Below are 23,691 nucleotides of genomic sequence, written 5' to 3'. Positions count from 1 at the left end.
GTTCCATTTCAGAGGTGTCCTCTTTATTATCACCTATTCCTCCTGCCTGGACCACAGCAGGGATTGCTCCCAATTTGTTTGGGGCAGGGAGACCATAGTGCAAAGGCAGAGACATCACACTAGTCTGGGCTAATATTGATGAATTACTACTCTGGTGAGTTTAAAAAAATATGTTTGTGTTTTTTCTTGTAGTTATGTTCTTTTCTATTCCATAAAAAGAGCAAAGCAAACTAACAAAAAAACCAAACCAAGAAACTTTCCAGCCATCAGAAATTATGTCTGTTTATTAGTGACCATGGGCTAGCTATAGTAATTCAAAATTATTTCTAGATTCAGTTATCTTTTATTTTTAGTTGTAATCTATAGCAGCACACCAGCAATAGACAACATAATAACCAATACTTTTTTCAAACTTTTATTGTAAGCAACAACACAATTGAATAGATTTTCTTTATTTGAACCATTTTATGTTCCTGAAGCTTTTCTTTTTCCATTCTTTCGGAGGTGGCAGCCATTTTGTGTTAGGCAACACCCCCTGGCAGCAGCCATTTTGTGACTGGCATTGTTGGCATCTTTTTCAAATTCCATGTGTGCCCCCAGATCCAAAAAAGGTTGGTGACAGTGATAAATGAGAATATGTTTTTAGTTTTCAGTTATTGTCCATAATGTCAGAATATACGTGACAGAGGAGATAGCATCCTGAATTGTGTCAGTGTGAAAGCTGGTTAGTTTAATCCTGCTCTTGGGCAACCCAAACCCTGGGACTGTGTCCGAGTGTAGGAGTCAATTATGTTGTTCCCTTAATTTATGACAGAGACCGGCAGCTTACTCACATGGTGTTTATTTACTTTTTAAAATGTGTTTATTATTATTTGCATTTTCAAAAACGGGAACAGGGAGCATATTTAACCCCTCTCCCCCTCTCCTCCCCCTGTCCCACTTACAACTTTGTATACTCACATGGTGTTTCGTTGAGATTGCCTTCAGAATAAATAGTGAGTGAATATAAATAATCATTTACCAAGTAGTACCAGTGTGGACGTTATCACTGGTTGTTTGTACTGTCCTGCCAAGTAGTGAGTTTTATCAATCACTTGTTCGATATCTTATCAGTTTCAGAAGTATGGTACGGTTATCTTCACCATTTAGCAGGACAATGTGTCTTTATTGTTAGATCTGCTTTATGCCTACTTGCTTATGGTTAATATGGGGTGGTAGTGGAGGATAGTCAATATTTTCATCATATAAGTTGGAAGATGAGTTCAATCTTCAAAATTTATAACCATAACTATGCATTGTTTACCTTACAGGGTGAGAATGATCAGCCAAGTGCCCCATTTAGTGTGGCTTTTGGTGCAGCAAATGCTGACAACGTGATGCATAAATGATGTTTCAACTTTAACATTCAAAAGGGAACCCATGTGTGGGATCTCTTTTATTTATTTATTTATTCATTTTATTAAATTTGGAAACCGCCCTTCCTTCAAAGATCACAGGGCAGTTCACCATATAAAAATACAAAATATTTGTTTTCGGAACAGTTCAAAGTACTAATTACCTTTAAAGTCCTAAGTGGCTTAGGACCAGGTTACTTGGAGAACCATCTTCTCCAGTATAAACCTGCCCATATATTAAGATCTTCTCTGCATCCCACCATCTTAGGTAAATTTCTTAGGAATGTGCTAAGGGTTGTCTTCATGGAGGCCCATTTAAACCCCTCTAATGGCTTTTCACTAGTATACATTGTTATTCTGGCAGGACTTTGACCTAATCAGCTGATTATTTTTCACTCTGCTGCATGATTGTTTTTGGTCTTTAGCTCACATTTGGCCAACCTGCTTGCAGGTTTTTCACTTTGCCAATAAATGGTTTGTGCCTAGGTATATTTGGGGCGAAGACAGGAGTGCCTGGCATGCTCTACTCCATGGGGTCACGAAGAGTCAGACACGACTAAACAACTATATTTGGGGCAGTGCTACTGTTTTTCACTTGGTTGATTCATCAAACTTATTCTTAAAGTATGAATGTTGACTGCCCTGGACATTCTTTAGAGATGAAAAGGTGGGATAAAAAACTTTAATAGTTAAAATAATGATGAAAATGTTCCTTAAAAAATAATAATTCCCAGGAGTTGTTAGCAAGCTCCATCCAGATCATGGCTGATCAGAGGGGGTCCTACGGACTTTGAGCTCAACAGGGCTCCTCAGATTTAGACCATTGATGATTTTTAGGCATTTTAAAAAATGTCATAACTTGTATCACGTTTTGGTATGATGTGCCACAAAACATCTCCTCATCTAGAAAAGTGTTACTGATTAATAATAATAATAAATCAAATCGTGTCGCTTCTTGGGGGGGTTTACAACAGTGTGTGTGTTTGTCTTCTTTTGTTTTCCTCATGTTTTATTTTTTTATGAAGGCTTAGGAGCCTCAGAAGCTGGAAATAGCTGGGGCCTCTCATTTTAGTGGGAGTAAATGTTGCCAAAGAAAGCTTCTCTACCGGGAGAAGACCACGGCCTGGTGGCCGGGCGGGGCGGGGGTAATCGCTCCTCTTTTGCTGCCCTGCTCTAAGAGTCCTCCGTTTCCTTCCTGATATTTATTTTAAAAAAACCAAACCAAAAAAACGAGTCACTTGAGTTAGTAGCGTGCGTCACACCTAGCGTAGCTCTCGCCCCCAGGAAGCGAGTAAACATGCATAGGACGGAGCGGCAGAGGTCTTCAAGACCGGACGCCAGGACCTTGAAGCGGGTGCAGCGGGTGCAGGAGGAGCAGCCCTGCCGGCAGCGCTCAGTAGTTCTGCAACAAGTGCACTAAGCACGCTCTGGCCCTCGGGGAGCGCCTGCAGCCAAATCCGAGGGCGAGAGGGAGGCCTCAAAGTCCTCTCCGTCCCCCCCCCCCCACCAACCACCTCCGCCCTCCAGCTTGGCGGCCTCTCCACCCGGCGAGCGCGCCTTCCTACGGGGCGAGCAAGACGACTGGCTCCTCCTCAGTGAGGTAGCTTGTAGTCAGCGCCGCTCTGCCAATCACCGGCAGCGGAGCGCTCGGGGCGGCCCCCTTTAACTCTGGGGTGACTCCGAAGCGGGTCTTCAGAGGAGGAAATAGTAGCCGTGCAAGCAGCTCTCAGGGACGCGCCGGTTCTCTCCTCGTCCTCAGGCGGGTGAGTCGTCGGGCCGCTCTCCGACGGAGGCTGAGGGAGGGCGCTGAGGGGGGCATCTCCCGAGTCCCGAAGGGTCCGGGGACCGGTGTCCGGCTTCATGCGCTTCTGCCTTCCTCCGTTGCCTGCCAGCCCGCCACGCCCTGTTTGCTCGGGCCCCGGCGCTTCGCCTGCCAGGCGTCGGGACGGCAGAGAGCCGCGCCCGGTAGCCCTTTTCTTTGCGGTTTCGCAGACCCGGCGGGGAAAGCGGCTTCCTTCCTTTTGCTTAGCGGCGCCTGACAGAGGCCGCGCAGGGCGTCTCGGCAACTTTTGACAGGAGTAACTCCTGGGCCTCAAGAGAGGCAGGAGCGCCGCTTGCTTAGCTCCCCCGGCCGTGGGCCAAGGAAGCTTCCCTCCCGCCTTTCCCCAGAGACAGCAGCGCCTGCCTTCGGGGTGGAACGAGGAGGGGAAATAATTTTTCCCAGGAGCGGCCGCCAAGGCTCAGCGGCGAGAGGGATGTAAGCGCTGCAGGGTAGTTTCGAGGGGCTCCGCGCTCGTTCTTGCGGAAGGCTAAACCTTGGGGTCGGTTGCTGTGGTAGAGGCCAAAAGGAGGCCTTTAGGTCGCCTCGAGGTTTGAGCGAGGCTTCGGATGCCTCTGAAGGGTGAGGTTCTGGCTTAACTAAAAAGCACAGGAACTGTAGTACAGGGTGAAAGTGGCAAGGCAAGTTAATGTGGGAATCGAGACTTCTGTTAGGGGTGCCTGTAGCTAAGTTTAGCTAATCTCTGTCACTTCTGCTTCTTCTCTCTTAAACACTTGCCTATCCTTTTAGCATTCATGCTTTGCTGTCAAATTTGCTTCCAGAAATGATGGAACTAGTTGCACCTGCAAGAATGAAATTAAGCTGATTCTGTAAGAGAAACCAGTTGCGCCACAAATCCATCCCCTCTTGTGATCCTGTTGCACAAACTCTACTATGTAGCTAATTACATAAATTTGGAATGGGAATAAGAATAAGGAGTAGGTAGAGCAGTTTACAGCCCTCATTCACTTAGGAGAGGAAGATAAATGATGGGTATGACTTGTGACCATCCTCTTCCCTGCCCCTTACTTCCAATGGAGTAGTTTTCTAGTTACCCTATACAGCCTCCACCCAAACCGTGTTCCAAAGAATTAAGTGTAACAGGATTAAATAAGCTTTTACAGTATTTGTGTTTATACAGCAAAACATTGCATTCTGAAGATCTTTCAAACCCAGGAGATTACTAACTGCTTTTAGTTACTTTTCATAGATCTGACAAGTCATGCCACAGGCGCACAGTGTGATGTCACTCAGTAGCTTGGTGCCTTGGATGCCATCTTGGGGAGGTGATCATCTGATGAAATTGGTGCTTGAAAGATTAGGTGCCAGCATCAACCTTCTAAGAATCTTGGCAATTGTGATTTTTAACATGTATTCTATGGTATTCAAAATCATGACTTTAAAAAAAATCAAACTTATTTTTAGGCATAACAGTTCTTCCTGCCTTATAGCTTAAAAACGTTCCTGCTGTGTCCTGCAACACCTGAGATCTTGTGTCTTACTCTCTTACATCATTCCCTGTAACTATTATTTAAAACACAATGAAAAGTAGTTAGTGGATGCCTTGTAGTAACTAGAGAAATAGTGGACTGCTTAACCCTGGCTCTGGTAGCTCTTTTTTTTCTCAGTTAGTGCATGCCAAGTAGCATCTGCTCTAAAACAGGCCCTATACTTGCAAAATAGGAATACTGAAGATGTCTTCTTCTTTGGTGACCCCTTGTCGCTGAATAAGATTGTCTTCCATGAACACAGTCTTACAGTGAGTCTGTAAGTGACTGGAGGAAAATTCTGGATCCACACATCCTTCCACAATGGGGACATAGGTTTCCGGGTGGGAGGCAATCATGGTGAGGGTTTTCCAAATTTGCCTTCCTCTTAGCTCGTTTCTCGGTTTTGCCCTGAGTTTGTGCTTCTTCAAAGTTCGTGACACCTTTGGTAAAGGCTGTTCTCCAACTGGAGAACTCGCAGACCAGTGTTTCCCAGTTATTAGTGCTTATGCTACATTTTTAAAGATTTGCATTGAGAGTGTCTTTAAACCTATTTTGTTGTCCAACAAAAGACTGAAGATGAGAGAAGACAGCAGTGATTTTGTGTGTGTGTGTGTGTGTGTGTGTGTGTGTGCGCGCACACACACACACACACACACACACACAAAAGATCTCCATTCCACTTAAATGCACAGTTAAATAAATGGTTGTCTCCTGTTAAACCCTTCTAGAGTGTCACAGGGTATAGGCCTTAGATCTTCTGGCAAGGAAAGGCCATGAGTTAATAGGAACATAGGTCCATCTAGTTCACTACACTGACTGACAATGGCTTTTCAGAGCTTCAATCCTACTTGGAGATTTCAAGAATTGGACCTGAGACATTTTGCATGCAAAATGTATGCTCTGCTGAGCAAGCCCTTTCCTCTTACATCCGCAGGGGAAGGCTGATGGCTTCTTCAGTGGCTACCAAGCAGCTGTAGGCATTTAAAAGCACCAGACAGGTGCTTTTTGATAATAATTTTTTTTGACAAAGATGTGCGAGACAACATGTTGCATCTAGTTTAGAAGAATGCATGCAAGCTCCCTGATCTGCCTACATGTGCAACTCTTGTTAGATTGGAGTTGAATTTCAAAAGCAAGCTTTGTGATTGCGTATCTTAAAATGTTTTATCCTAGCACACACTGTAAAAATACTGTACCATATTTACTTGAATCTAATGCTCAACTTCGTTGGCCAAATTATGTTGCGAAAATTAAGGTGTGTATTAGATTAGATGATTCATTTACATTTGCCAGCAAGTACTTTTTATGATTTCAAGGTTCTGAAAAATGAGGTGTGCATTAGATCTGAGTAAATACGGTATAACCCCTGCCTGGTGTTGGAGACCCTGTATACTAATTGGAAGAGAAAGGTGTCATCATTAGGCCACTCTCTTCACCATGTCTTGCCCCTATCCAGGAGAGCTGCTGAGCCCTGCTAGGATGTCTGTTCTCTCCCTGTCTGGTGGAGCTTTGATTTTTTGGAAGGGAAGTTGCTCCCTGGCAGAGTAGCTGCTTCCAGATGGTGCCAAGTTCAGTCCAGGTAGGGCTAGAGGTGTTGCCCTCCTTGCCTGAGAGCCATTGCTGCCTGTCAGTGTTGACACTCCTGAGCTAGATGGATCAATGTGTCTGACTCAGTAGAGCTCATCCTATATATAAGGCATTAGGCAGCTTTCTGTGCCCTATTTAAACCAGCCTTTAATTAAAAGCCATGAGAACCAGCATCTTGCATTATTTTTAAGGGAGGGGCCATAGCTCAGTGGGAGAGCATCTGCTTTGCATGCAGAAGGTCCCAGATTCAACCTCTGGCAGCATCTCCAGGTAGGTCCCTATCTGAAGCCTTGAGGAGCTGCTGCCGGTCAGTGTAGACAGTACTGAGCTAGATGGACCAGTAGTCTGACTCAGGAGGAAGCATCCTATGTATTTTTTTCCTTCTAATCCTCCAAAACCTCCTAGCAGTCCCCCCCTTTAATTATTTCATAAAATGCATACACACTGGCTGGTAAACTTAGTGGCCTGCAGCAATTCTGAGGCATCCACTTGCTTGCCACCCAGGACACCTTTACTCAAGACACTGATTTAGGTGGGCACCCTAGATTGTTTCATGGGCACATTTGAACAATGTGCTGTATGAATGAGACAGGTGGGTGCAGCATCAACACTTTCTAATTTTATTGATTTATAGCCCACCTTTTCCTCTGAGGAGCTCAAGGTGGTATGTATAGTCCTCATTTTAACTCTCACAAAACCCTGCAGGGTTGGTTAGGCTAAGAGATGGTGACTCGCCCAATGGTACCCAGTGAAGTGAGTAGAGATTTGAACCACTCGGGTGGAGTTGGCATGCAAAGCAGTTGCTCAATACCATTGACCTACAGCCCTTCCCAACACCTCTGGGAGGCTGTTGGTGGGAGAAGAGCTTACTTCAAACCCTACCTGTGAGCCCAAACTCTGTTCCTGCAACACAAAGGGTTGGACCAGAACAGGCATAGGCAAACTCGGCCCTCCAGATGCTTTGGGACTACAACTCCCATCATCCCTGACCACTGGTTCTGTTAGCTAGGGATAATAGGAGTTGTAGTCCCAAAGCATCTGGAGGGGCAGGTTTGCCTATGCCTGGACTAGATGACGCTTGCTGTACCTTCCAACTCTTCAGTTATATGATTCTAGGTTTGTTTCTGGCTGTGTAGGGTTAAAATTCTGCCATGGCATTGGCAACTTCCAGGAAACCTATGGGTGAGACCAGAGATAAATGCCACATCAGCTCCAAAGGCTTGGTCATATCTTGCATATTTAGAATAGAAATTATGTAAAGTTAGAACTACAGTGGATCCTCCGGATACAAACTTAATTCGTTCTGGAGGTCCGTTCGCACCCCGAAAACACACGCAGCGCAATTGTGTGCTTGTGTGCAAGGCACGCGGAGTGCTTCTGCGCATACATGCGAGGCGAAACCCGGAAGTATACACTTCTGGGTTTGCTGCGTTCACAACCCGAAAGTTACGTTACCCAAAAGTAACGTAATCTGAGGATCCACTGTACTATGTAGATAGTAATTATTTATGTAAAGCATTCTTATATTGCATTTTAGTAATAAAAAAAAAGACTCCCTGGATAGTAGTTTAGAAGTGACAAAACAGTCTCTGCCCTCAGACTTACAATCTAAAAGAAACAAGGAGGGAGCAGCAAAAATTTAAAAATTGGGCAGTGTTTCTTAGTTACAGAATTCTTGTAATGACCTGCCAGAATTTAAAGACTTAAAGGAGCACCTCTTCCTAATTTGTTGAGAAAAATGAAAATGTGATTATATCAGTAACTGCACCAGGCCAATTAGAGACAATATGTCTAAATCCAAAGTGCAGTAATATAAACCCTACCATTGACTTTATTATGACGTGCTGTATACTTATAAATGTCACACTGAATATGCTATCTCTTTTGGGTTACTAGACTTTCTGCCACTCACCCTGATTCACAATAGAACACAGCTAGCTACATAGCTAGGCTGGTTTGGTATTGCATGTATGGTATAGGTTTTATCTCTACATGTCTGTAGCAGCTTCCTTCCAGACGTGGCGATTCTTTCCTTATTGGCTTTCTGCCTTGCCTGTCTTCAGTGTTCTAGGTGAGTGCATGGAATGTACTTGTGGGAAACGCTGCTGTTACTGGCACACTTCCATGCTGGACCAACACCTTACAGTAGTACCTTGGGTTACAAACATCTCGGGTTACAAACACTTTGGGTTACAGACTCTGTTAACCCGGAAGTAGTACATCGGGTTAAGAACTTTACCTTAGGATCAGAACAGAAATCGTGCAGTGGCAGCGGGAGGCCCCATTAGCTAAAGTGGTACCTCAGGTTAAGAACGGTTTCAGGTTAAGAAAGGACCTCCGGCACGAATTAAGTTCATAATTAGAGGTACCACTGTACTTGGGTCAGAGAAGCGTAACTCCAATTCTGTGGAAAGAGCTGCACTGGATTTAGAGTAGTGCCTGTAGTTCCCCTGCACAAGTCACCAAGCCAAGGGGGGCACAATATAATATTAATAGCAATACATTTATTTATATGGGTATTTAACTGAGAAGATTCATTAAAAAAGCAACTGTACCAGAAGGAATTATTGTGAAAATATGAAATATGGGGCGGGGGGGACCAAATTTTGTCCTTGCTCAGGGCGCCTTATTAACAAATTTTGCTGCTGGGAAGAGAAGTTAAATCAAAATCAAGCTTGCATTTAAAATAATTATTATTCACAAATCTTTCCCTGGTTCATCTAATGTTTAGTACCATTAATCACAACCACATAGGTATCAATCTAACTTGGCCGCCACCATTTGCTGTCCCCACCCTACCTGCAGTCTCTGGTGAAACTGATTAAATTGAGGCTGGGTGGGTAAAATTATGTATATAAAATTAAAGTAGCAGTATACAGGTGAAACTCGGAAAATTAGAATATTGTGGAAAAGTTCATTTATTTCAGTAATTCAACTTAAAAGGTGAAACTATTATATGAGATAGACTCATGACATGCAAAGCGAGATATGTCAAGCCTTTATTTGTTATACTTGATGTTTATGGCATACATCAATTACTGCCTCAATGTGGCGTGGCATAGATGCTATCAGCCTGTGGCACTGCTGAGGTGTTATGGAAGACCAGGAAGCTTCAATAGCAGCCTTCAGCTCTTCTGCATTGCTCGGTCTCATGTCTCTCATCTTTCTCTTGGCAATGCCCCATAGATTCTCTATGGGATTCAGGTCAAGCATGTTTGCTGGCCAATCAAGCACAGTAATCCCATGGGATTGTAATCAACATGGGTGTTGGTCCACTGTGCTTCATTAAGTCCAGGGTTAACGTAGCCATCTACCAGGAGATTTTGGAGCACTTCATGGGCTTTATGGGGATGCTGATTTCATCTTCTAGCAGGACTTTGTCACCCGCCCACACTGCCAAAAGACCAAAACCTGGTTCAATGCCAATGGGATTACTGTGCTTGATTGGCCAGCAAACTCGCGAGTTTGGCATTGAACCAGGTTTTGGTGCTTTTGGCAGTGTGGGCGGGTGACAAAGTCCTGCTAGAAGAGGCAGTAATTGATGCAAAAGGGGCCCAAACCAAGTACTGAGTACATATGCATGCTTCTACTTCTCAGAGGTCCAATATTGCTCTATTTGCAGTCCTTGTTTTGCTGATTTCATTTAATATTCTAATTTTCTGAGATTGTTAATTTGGGGTTTTCATCAGATGTACGCCATAAACATCACAAGTATAAAAAATAAAGGCTTGACATATCTCGCTTTGCATGTCATGAGTCTATCTCATATATTAGTTTCACCTTTTAAGTTGAATTACTGAAATAAATGAACTTTTCCACAATATTCTAATTTTCCGAGTTTCACCTGTATATAGTGGTGGTGCAGTTAGATCAGGGATGATGGGAGTTGTAGTCCCAAAACATCTGGAGGGCCAAGTTTGCCTATGCCTGACTTAGGTGCTCCTTTGATTTTGAAATACCTCCCCCCTCCCACCGTGGCAATGGACTTGGAGAGAAAGTAGTGGGCAGCTGAAGCTTTCCCACCCTTCTGTGGCACCTGACATCACCATCTGGAGGTGCATGCCTGGGGAATCATTGGATCTGGACTTCGCACACTATTTCACACACTAATGCCCCCCCCTTTAGAATTCTATCAGTTACATTTTATCTGCACAATCGGAATGAGTTTCTGGAGCCAAATGCTTTTTCTGTGCAGCCTGAGCAGAAGCAGTCACCATTAAGAAAAAGAACTTGGAATAGGCCATTATATGTGGACTGTCCCTGGATCAAGTGACTTTTCTTTAAGAACCAATCACAGTCAGTCCATTGTTTGAAAAATAAGACTTTAGAGCCTTCTTGCCCCAAAATGGCAACTAGACATTCCATTTTGGCAGTTGCAAGCTTGGTTTAAGGAGCCATTTGGCACCTAGCTTATATATCTTTAGTTTTTAACACTGGCTGAAACAAATAGTAAATGGTTCATATAACATGAATATGATTTACAGATTCTAGCATCTTTTTAGAGACTAATTTATGCATGTAAAGTATACAATAAAGTCATGAAATGAGCTACATATGCAATAGTAAGGTATGAATGAATAAGGAGGAAAGGAGCCAGAGTTGCTCCTGTAGTGCCATTTGGTCTAGGGCCAGTCTTGCTACTGCCCATGTCTGCATTGCTATCTAGAAGAAACATAACATGACTGGGGACACTAGGAAGCAGGACTCGAAAATATATTTTCTCTGTGCTAGTGTAAAATTTATTGATGGCTGGGATTTTTCTCTCTCCAGTCTGCTATTAGGCTTGCCATATTTTGAAGATCAAAAAAGGGGACACATTACTGACTTCTACTTTTAACTATCGATCGCTATGATGGCTCTCATTTTACATACACATAAAAGAGCATGTGTCCTGGAAAAAGAGGACATATGGCAATCTTAATATGTGGCTTTGGGGCCTGGTTACCATGATCATGCATTCTCATCAAGCAGACTCATGGATGATTCATGTTACAAGATCATCCCATCAGAGGCTATCCCTGAGTCATGGGTCTATAATGAGTTTGACTTTGGATGTGTGTTAACTTTCATCTGCCTACAGTATTCTAGCTAGTCTGTTTCCTACTGCAGCACTGGAGGACCTCAGATTCCCCATCCCTTCCATAATGGATATTTGTGTATGGAGGGAAAGAGGCATGTTTTGTGGCATTTGCCTGTTCTCGCTCCTTATCTGAAACATTAAGTAGAGAGGCTTATTTACGTACAGCTTGGCTCTCAAGGCTATAAGAGTTTGAACTGCTCAGCAGCAGTTAGTTTCTCTGAATAATTTTGCCTTAGGGCAGGCAGGATCTCTGTCTAAACCAAGCCTGGATTATCACCCAGGAAACGCATGTGACTTTAATTATTGACATTGTCCATGAGTTCTAGCTGGGAGTAGGAGAGAGAGTATAGTTACAAGTGGCTGCCATATCAAGGTGGAGAACTAGTGGAGGTACCGTAGCTATCTAGGACTCTTGAGGTGAAAGCAACCTTGATTGGCTTCTGCTGGTAGAGCCAATGATACTTATTCCTGTTTGTGCTTGGGAATTCCCCCTGATAATTGATGAGAACAATAACTTTCCTTTAGGTGTGACCTTGCAACTTTTCACTTGAGTTGGAGAATACAAAATAATAGTATCCTATTCGTAAAAGGCTGTGAATACTAGCCAAAATTATAATGACCAGGCTGGAGAGGGAAAGTCATGCCTGAAAATGGTGAAGGAGAAATGCATGGCGTGACCCAGGAGTGCTGAATGGTGGCCTCCATTGGAAGTAATTTTGATTTATTTAGTAAATATATCAATTTTAATTTTAGTTCAAGATTCCCATAGGATATGTTACATTTTGAGGTTAGGATGACCTCCTGAGCCTTGGGATGTAAATCTGTTGGGGGTTTTTCAGAGTAATAAGAAGATTGGGAGAGTTGTATGAGAAATTGGGGTCTGGAAAGTTTTCAGTAAATGCATTTCTGTCTCCTTCGTAAATAAATTTTTGTAGGCTTGGTTCCTGAGTGTGTCTATCTGGGAACCACTAATATGAGCCAGATAGCTGCTTAAGGAGGTGTATATTTCCAATGTCATAAGGTTTGTCTGCCTCCTTTGGTGTACATAGTGGGGGGCCATGTCTTGCTAATAAGTACAGTAGACCCTTGGGTTATGTTACTCTTGAGCAACATAAACTTCGGGTTGCGAAAGCGGCAAATCTGGAAGTATTTTTCCGGGTTTCGCCGCTCAAGCATGTGCAGAAGTGCTCTGTCGCGCTGCGCGTGTGCGCAGAAGCGGCGCCTCTGGATATGGATTTTTCGGGGTGCGCACGGACCCCTGGAACAAATTAAATTCATATCCAGAGGGTCCACTGTAGTGGCATGTTAAATCTCAAAGGGGCATGGGGCTTGAATAGACAACTGAGCCACACATAACTCCTGCCTTGCAACCTTCAGGCCTCCCAAATGGCCACTGCAGTTATCTTTTGACCTTAAAGTATTTTTGTAGTTTACTATGGCTGTCTGGACCTGTTGTGGCCCCTTTCTATAGCCTGTTTGGATTTTTAACACAGCCTGCAACACGTTAGAGAACTAAGGGAAGTCTCTTAAGGGCTTATTCTAAGAAATGCCTTGCTATTAAACAGAGGTATCAGCCTTTGGGATATATGATTGGGCTTGTTCAATGGCAGATGTGTGTTTAGTGACCAGATTGATCATTAGGATTTATAGGAGTAATATGTGGGCTTTTGACAACTCTCTGTGTCAGTGTTGCTTTTCCAGGGCTGCCTTTTCCCTATTGCTCTGGATATTTGTGCAGCCCCTTGGCAGGCCAATCATAGGAGCATTCCAGTTCCCTCCCCCATCTCTGCATCAATATGCTATTGAGAGATTCCTCCCTGCTCCCATGTGGGTGGCAGTACCAGGCACAACACTTCTATACAAGACACTAATGTGGGTGCAGGGCTTTGTGTTGTTGGCTATGGAACATCTGTGGGTTGGAGATGCAACAAAGCTATGGGCCTGACAGGATGTATCAGAGAGTTGCCAGGCCCCTGTTTGCAGAGGTGGGTGGAGCTGGAATCCACATACGAAAATTTGCAGCAGTACAAGTAGAGACACAAATGAACTTAATCACAATGTGTGTGTCTAGTTAATCTCTATGGATTCCCACTGGGAAACACATGGTGGATATAATTCCTGTTAAATTATAGCCATGATCCCTTTCATTTGTAGTCACAGCTCAGAGGGATGATTCCCATCCTCCTTGATGGTGTCCTGACCCTTGCTCTTTGATCATCTCACTTGCTTTGTTTTTTGATTTTTTGAGAACCTCGTTGGTTTTTTTACTGAGTAGGAGGATTATCTCAACTGAAGCACTTCTCTCCCCCAGGCCCTGGTTGGGAATCCGTTTTAAGACCCCTCACAGCAACCTGCCAGAATGCAGTTGGGGCAGATTCCTACCTTGGCTGTCCTTCCAGTCTGACCTGATAACTTTGTTATGTAGTGGACAGAGGTGGATGGTACTTGGACAATACAATATGGTCATATTTTGTATGGTAACGGGTTTCTGAGATTTTTGCAGTCCCCCCTGCATTTTCCCATTTACGCAAGGGATAAGGAAGACTGTGCTGTATTTTCTGTCTGACTATACAAAACAGTTGCTCTTAAGGCTACAGTGGGGCTGGGCTGCTGCTGTGTGAGTGGGTGCCGAGCTAAATTCACTCCTTCTCCCAAACAGGCTGAGCAGGTTGGGCCAATACAGGATAGAGGAAGAACAGCAATTCCTGCATCATCTCTGTGCATTGCTGATTTGGCAAGCCTTGGTGCCATGCTTAGGACCTGCCAGACTTGGGACTTAACCTTCAATCATACAATCATCAAGGCATAGGAAAATCTAGCTATTTTAACATATTAATGAGCAGTGCCCATTTCATCAAGGAGAGAAAGTTAAAAGGTACTTCAGGGTCTCTTCATTCACTACTGAGATATAAGCAGTGTTTGGTTCCTCCTCTTGAAAGCTTTCCATTCTGACTGGTAATTAAAAAAACTAAGAAGTGGTGCTTGAATTTTTCATCTCTTCTCTTCTAGTCTCTCTTCCTTTATTTATTTATTAAATTTCTATACCACCCTTCTTCAGAGAATCACAGGGCAGTTTACAATATAAAAACAGAAAAATACGTAACATAGTAACAAACAAAAACAATAACCCTGCCCCCATAGTTTAAAAGGCCTTATACAGTGATCCGTGTGGGATGCACGTTCGCAACCCGCAGTGGTGCGTCTGCGTGCACACGGGTTGCAATTTGGTGCTTCTGCGCATGCGCGACTGCCATAACCTGTAAGTAACCCGTTCCGGTACTTCTGGGTTTCGGCGGTCCATAACCCGAAAAAGCGCAACATGAAGCGTCTGTAACCTGAGGTATGACTGTATAATTTAATTAGTCAAAGAACTGGGAGAAGAGGAATGCTTTCCCTTGGGAGAATATTCCACAGATGGGAGAGTCACTGCAGAAAAGGTGTATGTTGCCTCCCTCCGGACCTCTCATGGAGTAGGCACACAAAGAAGGGCCCTGAATTATGATCTCAGGGTCTGGGTGAGTTCATATAGAGAGAGGCAGTTGTAGAGGCATTGATGTCCTGAACCGTTTAAGACTTTATACTGTAGGTCAAAACCAGCACTTTCAAACTCACTGGAAACTGGGCCTGGAAACTCACTGGCAGCCTGTGCAGTCATGCCAGGATTGGCATAATATGTTCAAATCATCCTGCCCTGGGTGAGCCTTTAGTGTCGCAACTTCTTTTGGATTGTATGCCTGGGGGCAGAGTCTGCCTTATCACAGTCATATGCAAGCCTCTGTGGAGAGAGGAATGCTTTAAATGATTATAGTTTGGAATGCCCATATACTGTGCCTGGATAGTTGTTGTGACCTCCTGTCTCTGGGAAATACAATACAGTGGTACCTTGAGTTACAGACGCTTCAGGTTACAGACTCCGCTAACCCAGAAATAGTACCTCAGGTTAAGAATTTTGCTTAAGGGTGAGAACAGAAATCGTGCAGGGGTGGCGCAGCAGCAGCGGGAGGCCCCATTAGCTAAAGTGGTACCTCAGGTTAAGAACAGTTTCAGGTTAAGAACGGACTTCCAGAACGAATTAAGTTCTTAACCCGAGGTACCACTGTACTGAGAGGTGTGCTTCAGGTGCTGAGAGGAATGCTTAGATTGCCTAGGCAAGAGTCATATTCTACAATAGCCAGTACCTTTTTGCTCTGTGAACTTCCTGGTTCTCATAAAGGTGGTTGTGCTGAATTGTAACCATGTAGATGATGTGTAAGGGTAATATATTCAGAAATGCCCCTTAAGCACCTCTGCAACTCCTTGTCCATCCTCTTTGGCTACGTTTTCCAGCTATTAGAGTATCTTCTCAACTATCATGTTGGAGATTGGAAAGAACAACTACCAATATCAGGCATGGTTTGCTTACCACAATTCTTCTACCTGTGCTTCAATTAAGGGCTTTTCTTTCATCTTCCTGGCTGATTTCCCAATTTAAGGGGAGTGAAGAGTAGAATCTGTGGCTTGTTGGGATGTGTTTCTCTTACCTCTGGGCTTTTCCTGCTCACTAGCTCTCAGCTTCTGCAAGGAACAATGGGTCAGCTACCTCAGAATGTTGTTATCCCTAATTCCCTTGCTATGCCTGTTGTATGATGGGTTTTTGTGCACTTTAGTACTATTTCCCTCTTCCTGCACTAGCAGCCAGTGTCTGGGGCTTACTCTTGGTAAACCTAGTAAGATTATGGGGATTAGCTAGGTTTTACCAGGCATGTGTTAGGCCTTCGTAGCACCTTTCAAACTTGGGTCAGTTGGCAAAGTGGGAGAGAGACATATTTTTCAGGACCTGATTAGAGTTTTTCTTAATTTATTGACCCCGCTTATGAGGCTTGTCAGTATCTTTTGGACTTCCTGCAGCACTTGCTTCTTGCCCCCTGAGTCTTTGGTTGGACTATTTGTATAGGATTGAAGAAGCAAAAGATACCGAACCCTAGCTGCTTGAACATCTGTGGGTGTAACTTGGAAACTATAGGAAAATATGGCTAGAAATGATTAATCAAATCTAGCGTCATTCAATCATTTTATATTTGACTAAACAAACAAATAAATTATTATGATCCCCTTGTAAACATGAGTGTTCCTGGTTGGCTACTGCCCTTCCTGGGTTAACTTTTCCATTTATTCTGCTTATAAGCTTGACTTCTTTATACACTCATTCTGTTAGGCAGAGTGGGGAGTCCATGGTGGAAAAACTATTGCCTTTAATTCCCTGACAGCTTACTACGAACACTGTGGAAAGTGGGGTGGGAGGAGCTCTTGATTACTTTTCTCTCCCTATTGACTTCAATGGGAGAAGCTGAGGTAACTCTGGCTTTACATCAGAGAAATGAGAGGGCCTGGGATTCGGTGTCTGAAGTCTCTCCCCAACTCCCCCCCGCCCCCTAATTTCTGACCTTCTTACTCGTGGAATGGTAGTGGAGCTGTGCCACACTACACTGGTGAGGAACCTCCCCCTCTGTCTGCAGACCTCCTTTGCAATAGAGAAGGAAGTCTTTACAATTATTGTTAATTTAATCAGTCTTAACTATTCATATATCTTTCTAACAATAGATTGTTCACTTGGTTTATGGGTATTTTCCCAAGCTTTGACAGTAATAATCCTGCAGTGATTATGATATGTAGAATCTGGATTTTGTATGGTTATAGGGGTCTAATAAGCAGATCAGAGGGTCTAATGGAATTTCATGAGGCAAACATTCAACCTTTCTTTTCCTCTTTGGTGGGGGTACATCAAAGCGAAGAGTGAGCCTGAAGTTCTAATGAAAACCTTTAAAAATCTCTAGGTGCTATTGCTGTTTGATAATCCTACATTTGTTTCTTTTATTCTTTATTCACTTTTATTTTAAATTGTTCTTTGAACTCTCCAATTTGCAGTCCCTTGTATGATGCAGGCAACTGACCTTATGCCATGGACAGTTGTTCTTGGCAATCACCTTCTTTTTTTTCATACAATCAGTTGTACTACTTTCAACTTTTTAGAGCTTCTCTAGTTGGACCATTAAACTTTCCTTGCTGTCTTTGAACCTACTCCAGACTTTAGGGGCAACAAGCTTTGTGTGTGCATATGTGTTAGTGGACCTGAATTGAAATAACAGATGTGATCTTCTGCAACCTGATACATGGGTTTTGCTGAGGCTGCGCTGTTGGCCATGCAAATATCCTGCAGCCATCTTGGGGTGCAGGAATCAAGCATCTTTTACATGGAGCCAGAAGCAAGAGGATGTTCTGTGAATCAGCACAACCAGCCAATTCCTTAAAATCTTTTAAAAGCTGGGCAAGTAGGGCTTCTATGACAGAACTGGCCTTCACCATTTGAGTCTAGTTGGCATGTGTGTTGATTTCCTAATCTACGGCTTCAGAGAAGGTTTGTTCTGTACCTGCTGGTGAAAGAACATTTTGAAAAAGGCGTTTTCTTTTTCTTGAATAATCCAGGGCTGCCTGTCATTTTGCACCGAGTGGGGGGAGGTGCATTGTGCTGCAGTTCATGCAGAGCATTATTGGGGATGTGCTTGTGACTTGTACAGCATGTGCTTGGAGTGATTCTAAACTACAATTGTAGGATGGGGAAGAGTGGCTGTTATAGAGAGATGCTTGTGCCTGATTAAACAGTTTATTCCTATATCTGTATAGGCATGCATTTTGCTGCAAATGCTTTTTGTGCAGAGCTCAGATGGGCAAGAGGCACAGAATTCCCAAAATCATACTGCCTAATAGCAAGAAGTGTTTAGGATCATGTGATCTCTCATTTTTCAGCTCTGTAGCTGGTCATATGAGGAGGGCCAAGTTGGCAGTTGGAAGATTCTGAGAGGAAGTGATTGGATTGCTTACTTCATTAAAATAGTTGACAGTTCTGTGCAGGATGGGGAGCAGTGCTGTAGAAGCTGTATGTGCTGTATGACTGGACCTGCAGATAATTCAAGTACCATTGGTGTGACTCACTCTTTCTTTCTTGTGCAGAACAGCTGAACTACTGTTGCCATGGACTCACTGGTGAACATGTATCAAGACTTCATAAAGAAAGCAGGTGAGTTTGGCTTATTCAGCCAAAGTGACCCACTGGGGCCTCAAGAAGAGTAGTAGTCAACTTTCTGGCTGCCTTACAGATGCTACCTCCCCTGCCCCAGGTGTAACAAAAGCTTGAGGGTCCCGGTGTGACTCAAACACTTAACTTATCCTGCCCTAGATGCATAGGGCTGCTGATAAAATAACAGAGGGAGTGTTGTTGGGCACAGTGCACACCTCTGAACAGTTCACTTTTCCCTTCAGACCCACGGATTTCTTCGTATCCACTTATGGGCTCACCTTTTCCTATGACGGGCATCTTGCTGGGTTATATCTACTTTGTACTGTCATTGGGGCCACGCATCATGGCCAACCGGAAACCTCTGAACCTCAGGAAGTTCATGATTGTCTATAACTCCTCCATGGTAGCTCTGTCGCTCTACATAGTCTATGAGGTAAGCATCTCCTAGATAGATTAGCTATAGCTTCCATTGGTGGGATGTTGCCGTTACTGCTTGTGGTGCATCCCCAGTGTCTGTTTCAAACTCCTTCCTACCCTGGCATATGTAAAGCTTTATGGGGTTAAGAGGTTTTGGGGTGGGGTGCACCTAATGGATCCTGACAACGGAAACCATTTGTGCAATGGGCCTTTGGTCTGGTTACATTAAGGTGTTAATGTTCATGCAGGGTGTGGTTTTTTTATGAGAATGCTAATTTCCATTTCTCTTTCACTCTTCCTATCAGGAATTGTTCACATGATGACCTAGAAGTGTAGCAAGGCTATGCTTAACAGACAATGTACAAGTTTCTACTAGCTGTAATTTACTTAAATATATCAGCTGGCCATAATCGTGCAACAGTTGTCTAGTGTCTCCATTGTAGCCTTTTATACAGAATGGTATACATGTGACTTGGGAATTGCACAACCCCTTCCCAGTAAATATGTTTTCTCTGTCAGTGTTTATGTGATGGAGTGCATCATGCTTACTGGTATTCCATTTTCTTAAATCTGGCAGGGGTAGCATTACCTGCTCAGGTCAATAGTCAGGAGAATTATCTTAAGAAGTGCCTCTTCTTTAAAAGTGTTAAGTTACAAATTAAGTCTATTGGACTTGCATTGTAGCAGCTGGATGTACAAGGGCATTGCTGGACAAAACTACATACATAAGCTGATTTTTAAAACTATAAATATGGGGAGATAAAGTGTGTGTATATAAGTCAGTATGCAGAATTACATCAGAGTTATTTACAACACCACCTAACCAGGTGGGGATTATTGAAGAAGCAGAGCTAGCACCCCATCCACCTAATTGTTGAGCATGGTGGCTGCAACAGAAGTTGGGGTGGGGTATTGTGGCAGCATGGAGCTGGTGCAGCAATCAGACCCGGATTGGGCCCAGTGCTATTAGCACATGATAGGGGCAGGGCTGTCCCAGCATCCCTGCAAAGCCTTGTTTGGGGGCTTTCTGTAGACTGCTGCCAGCAGCCCTTCTGCCTGCCCATTCAATGGGCAGAAAGAGGAACCCTGTGTCAGCAGTGACACTGGTGTTACTCTGCAGGTGGTGGCTTATGGAGGCTGGCAGCCCTGGATGAAGGGACACCTCTCTAGTATGTATGTGTGTGCGTGCACGCGCGCACGCAACACAGCGCAAAAGGGATTTGGATTGCTGTGACAGCTGAAAATTCCACAGGGTTTTGTTCCAATGGTTGCTCATAGAAGTGCCTAGAAGAGAGATTTGCATGGCAGAGAAGCTGTATGACATGTACCTTGTACAACCTTCCATTTCGGCACTAGCTTGGTAGCCATTGGTGACCTAAGAGTTCTATGCAGATGAATGAATGGACTGCTGGTGGCTGCTAAGGAAGGAAAGCTTGTCCCTCAGCTTTGTCTGTCCTCCTCCAGCCTGTTTGATAGCAAGCTACTTTTATTTATTTTATTTTAATTTTCCTGCTAATAGGATAGTTGCCTGCATTTTAATGTTGAGCATAGAGAAGAAGCTTCTCTTTCTCTTCAGTGAGCATGGAAACGTAGCTGATTAGCCTCTTATAAAACTAGTAACACAAATTTTAGGCAAGTACTTTTTGTGGGTATGTTTACAAAGCTGAGCTGGTGAATGTAGTATCATTGAGAAGTATCTGAATGGTGGCTCCTTGTTGCAGTTCCTTATGTCAGGCTGGTTGACTGGTTACACTTGGAGGTGTGACCCTGTGGACCAATCCCAGAATCCCATGGCCCTTCGGGTAAGTTCTTTCATTCTTTTAACCCCATATCTTGTCTCACATTCCCCCATGTGTGAGAGTGCTCTTGTTGTTTTTTTAATGTAGGCACAAGCTTGGCAAATGTTGCAATTCTGTAGTGGGATTACTTCAAGAGGAGAAATGGGGATTCAGAAAGAAGAAAAAATGAGGGTAGAAAAGTAGGGTGAAGCTTTATGTTTTGATGACTAGGATTTCTGACATTGTTCTTTCTTGGTAGATGGTCCATGTAGCCTGGGTCTTCATCATCTCCAAGTACATTGAACTGCTTGACACAGTAAGTGCTTGTTTTTTGAGGCCTACAGTATCTTGTTTGGAGCAGAAATGGGTATGGCTGACACATTTGTATTGGCCTTAACAACACTTACCAGATGTGGTCAGACAGCCCTACTTATTCTGACATGGATCATTTGTGCAAATTAATGGTGACTAACGTTTATATTCTACTAACACTAGTAGGTATTTCATTGGGATAGGGTGGTTTTTGTTCATTTTCTTACAGTATGTACAGTTGATATTTATTAGCTCACTGAAGATGATTGGATTGTTACTAGTTGGAGTCTGCAATGGTGCTTCCTCTCTTTTATACATTCTGGAGTAATGGCCCACTGGCCAAAATGAAAAGCCCATCTCACTCTAATCTCTTGCTTCCAGGTGATCTTCATCCTAAGAAAGAAGAATGAACAGGTGACCTTCCTGCATGTGTTCCACCATTCAGTGCTTCCCTGGAGCTGGTGGTGGGGTGCCAAATTTGGCCCAGGTGAGATTTAGGGAAGGCATGTTCTCTCTCTCTCTCTCTCTCTCTCTCTCTCTCTCTCTCTCTCTCTCTCTCTCTCTGTGTGTGTATGTGTTTGTGTGTGTGTATGTGTTTGTGTGTGTGTGTAAATTCTGTTAACATTTAATTGATTTTTAATGGGCCTATCTATGCTTTTTGCTGTTTCTATTTTATCTGTATGCCACCTTGAGTCTCTGCATGGTGATGAATTGTTAACTTTTGGAATAAAGTAGAGCTTTTAGAATGGTAAAAGTTAATATAGTATAATTTTTATATCAAAGGTTCTCAACTTTTTGGGTCCTGGGGGCTCATTTGGAAATCTAAATTTGTCGTGGGCACTTCAAAATAGCATTTCACAGAATACTAACTGGAGATGATTAGGAACCCCCCCCCCCAAAAAAAAGCCCCACAAAGACAACAATAACAAACATTTCTGACTTCTTTTACTCTATTACCACCATAACCACCATATTCGTGGTCCCTGATTTTCCAGAAGAATTCCTTTCTGGTCTTGCTATATGTATGTAGGACTTGGTCATATCTCAGCTCTTCCTTTACCATTTGAATTTAACCTTTCTCTTATTTGTTGGCCTGCAGGAGGAATGGGCTCATTTCATGCTTTAGTGAACTCGATAGTACATGTGGTGATGTACTTTTACTACGCGCTGTCAGCTGCAGGGCCTGCTTATCAAAAGTACCTGTGGTGGAAGAAGCACATCACTGCCATTCAACTGGTGAGTAGGAAAGGGAAAGGACCAGGCCACTCATGCCAACAACTCCCAACTTTGGATGGTACAACCAGCCTGGGACATTGGTCTGACTTATTTCCTTTCTCTTGGCAAGAGCTACAGGAACTTATTTAGCAATTGTTTCCTGTGCTAGACTTTCTGTGTTCTCCCTCTCCCAGCTTGAACTACCTGTCCCTAGGGCTGTCTATTTCCTCCCGTGGGTAGGGGAACGGGATATAGCTGCCTTCTTTACTCCATAACTTTCTCTTGCCTCCACCCACAGTTGCAGTTTGTGCTCGTCTCCATCCACATCTCCCAGTACTACTTCATGCCCAGCTGTGACTACCAGTTCCCAATCTTCATCCACCTCATCTGGATTTACGGCGTTATCTTCTTCCTCCTCTTCTCCAACTTCTGGTACCATTCGTACACTAGAGGCAAGCGTCTGCCCAAGGTCATGACACAACCTCAGCAGAATGGCTTTCATGAGAATGGTGCCATTTCTAACGGCAAAACCAAAGCCAACTAGGAGGTGGGTGGGATCAAGGTGTCTCGGACCAACCGAACCCATGTCTGGGCCCATTAGCAAGACCAAGTGCCTAAAGACTGTTGTCTTGCAGTTCCAAGCCACCTTCCCAACTGCTCTGTATCCCTCACACCTGGCCTTCAGCTGTCCCAGGGGAGAGAGGCTGCTTGGGCTGTTGGTGCTGGTTTTAGCCTAAGGTCTTCAAAGTGCCTGTGTCTGCCCTGGGCTGGGCTCCCTCCAGAGCTGGACCAAAGCAGAACTCTGCCAGATGGGACAAACCTTTCCATTTAGTTCTATGTACTCCATGTGATCCAGGTGGGAATTTTGTTCCTCTGCTTTCCCTAAGTTTGTGTTGCCCGCTGTTCATTCTCTTTACCCCATTGGAGCCCTGCCATTCATACTTGAATGTGAGTGGTCCCTTGTTGCTGTGGGTCTGACTCCCCCAGAGAGATCTATTCCTGCTCTGTATGCAGGTGGGGTGCTATAGGCCAAGGGCTTCATTCTTGCTGCCTTGGCTGGCCTCAGTGTTCATCCCTCCACATAACCCCAGTTTTTGGTTGCTCTGATCCCACAACCTTAGCAATAACTCTGGGCTCTTGCTCCCCATGGGTTGATGACCACAGATACTTTTGCTGCACTGAAGCCCAGGGAGAAGGACCTTTTTCCAGCTTGCATGCTGTTGCTCTGTGTGCCTTTTTATTATTATTATTACTGGATCTGCTCCAAGGAGCAGACGCTCCCTGTATTCTAAGCCTTGGGGAGGACTCAGGAGAGGTGCCTCCCTTCTACCTGAGTTTCTCACTTGTATTCACAACAATAAATGGACAGAAAGAGAGTAGTGATTCTTGTTCTTGATTTTCAAGGCTTTGGACCCATGACTGGTCAGGCTTGGGTGAGAAGAACAAACATTTCCATGGGCCATATTGACTATAAAACAGATGTTGACATTCAGTTCCAATGAGGTGCTCCCCTTCAGTCACCTTGTGCCTTAGTTGGGGTTAGTT

At 43.9% G+C, this 23,691-nt stretch overlaps 1 protein-coding gene across 3 annotated transcripts; it reads left to right on the top strand.

Moving 5' to 3' along the window:
• Nucleotides 1-521: 521 nt before the first annotated feature.
• On the top strand, nucleotides 522-23,522 carry ELOVL1 (ELOVL fatty acid elongase 1). Of its 3 annotated transcripts, none has more exons than XM_081916208.1 (8): nucleotides 522-611; nucleotides 18,358-18,424; nucleotides 18,667-18,857; nucleotides 20,563-20,643; nucleotides 20,879-20,935; nucleotides 21,313-21,418; nucleotides 22,031-22,167; nucleotides 22,445-23,522. In XM_081916208.1, the coding sequence occupies exons 2-8, from the start codon at nucleotides 18,379-18,381 to the stop codon at nucleotides 22,688-22,690; spliced, it is 864 nt and encodes a 287-aa protein (XP_081772334.1). In that variant the 5' UTR covers nucleotides 522-611; nucleotides 18,358-18,378; the 3' UTR covers nucleotides 22,691-23,522. The 3 variants fall into 3 exon arrangements, with proteins under 3 accessions (XP_081772334.1, XP_081772333.1, XP_081772335.1); XM_081916207.1 differs by lacking the exon at nucleotides 522-611 and adding an exon at nucleotides 2,999-3,157; XM_081916209.1 differs by lacking the exon at nucleotides 522-611 and adding an exon at nucleotides 3,011-3,157 and having other exon boundaries at nucleotides 18,363-18,424.
• Nucleotides 23,523-23,691: the final 169 nt, after the last annotated feature.

Source organism: Podarcis melisellensis, assembly GCF_964234715.1.
Source record: "Podarcis melisellensis genome assembly, chromosome: 6".
NCBI lineage: Eukaryota > Metazoa > Chordata > Lepidosauria > Squamata > Lacertidae > Podarcis > Podarcis melisellensis.
The sequence above is the reverse complement of the archived record's forward strand: the minus strand, read 5'-3'. Positions and strand labels throughout refer to the sequence as shown.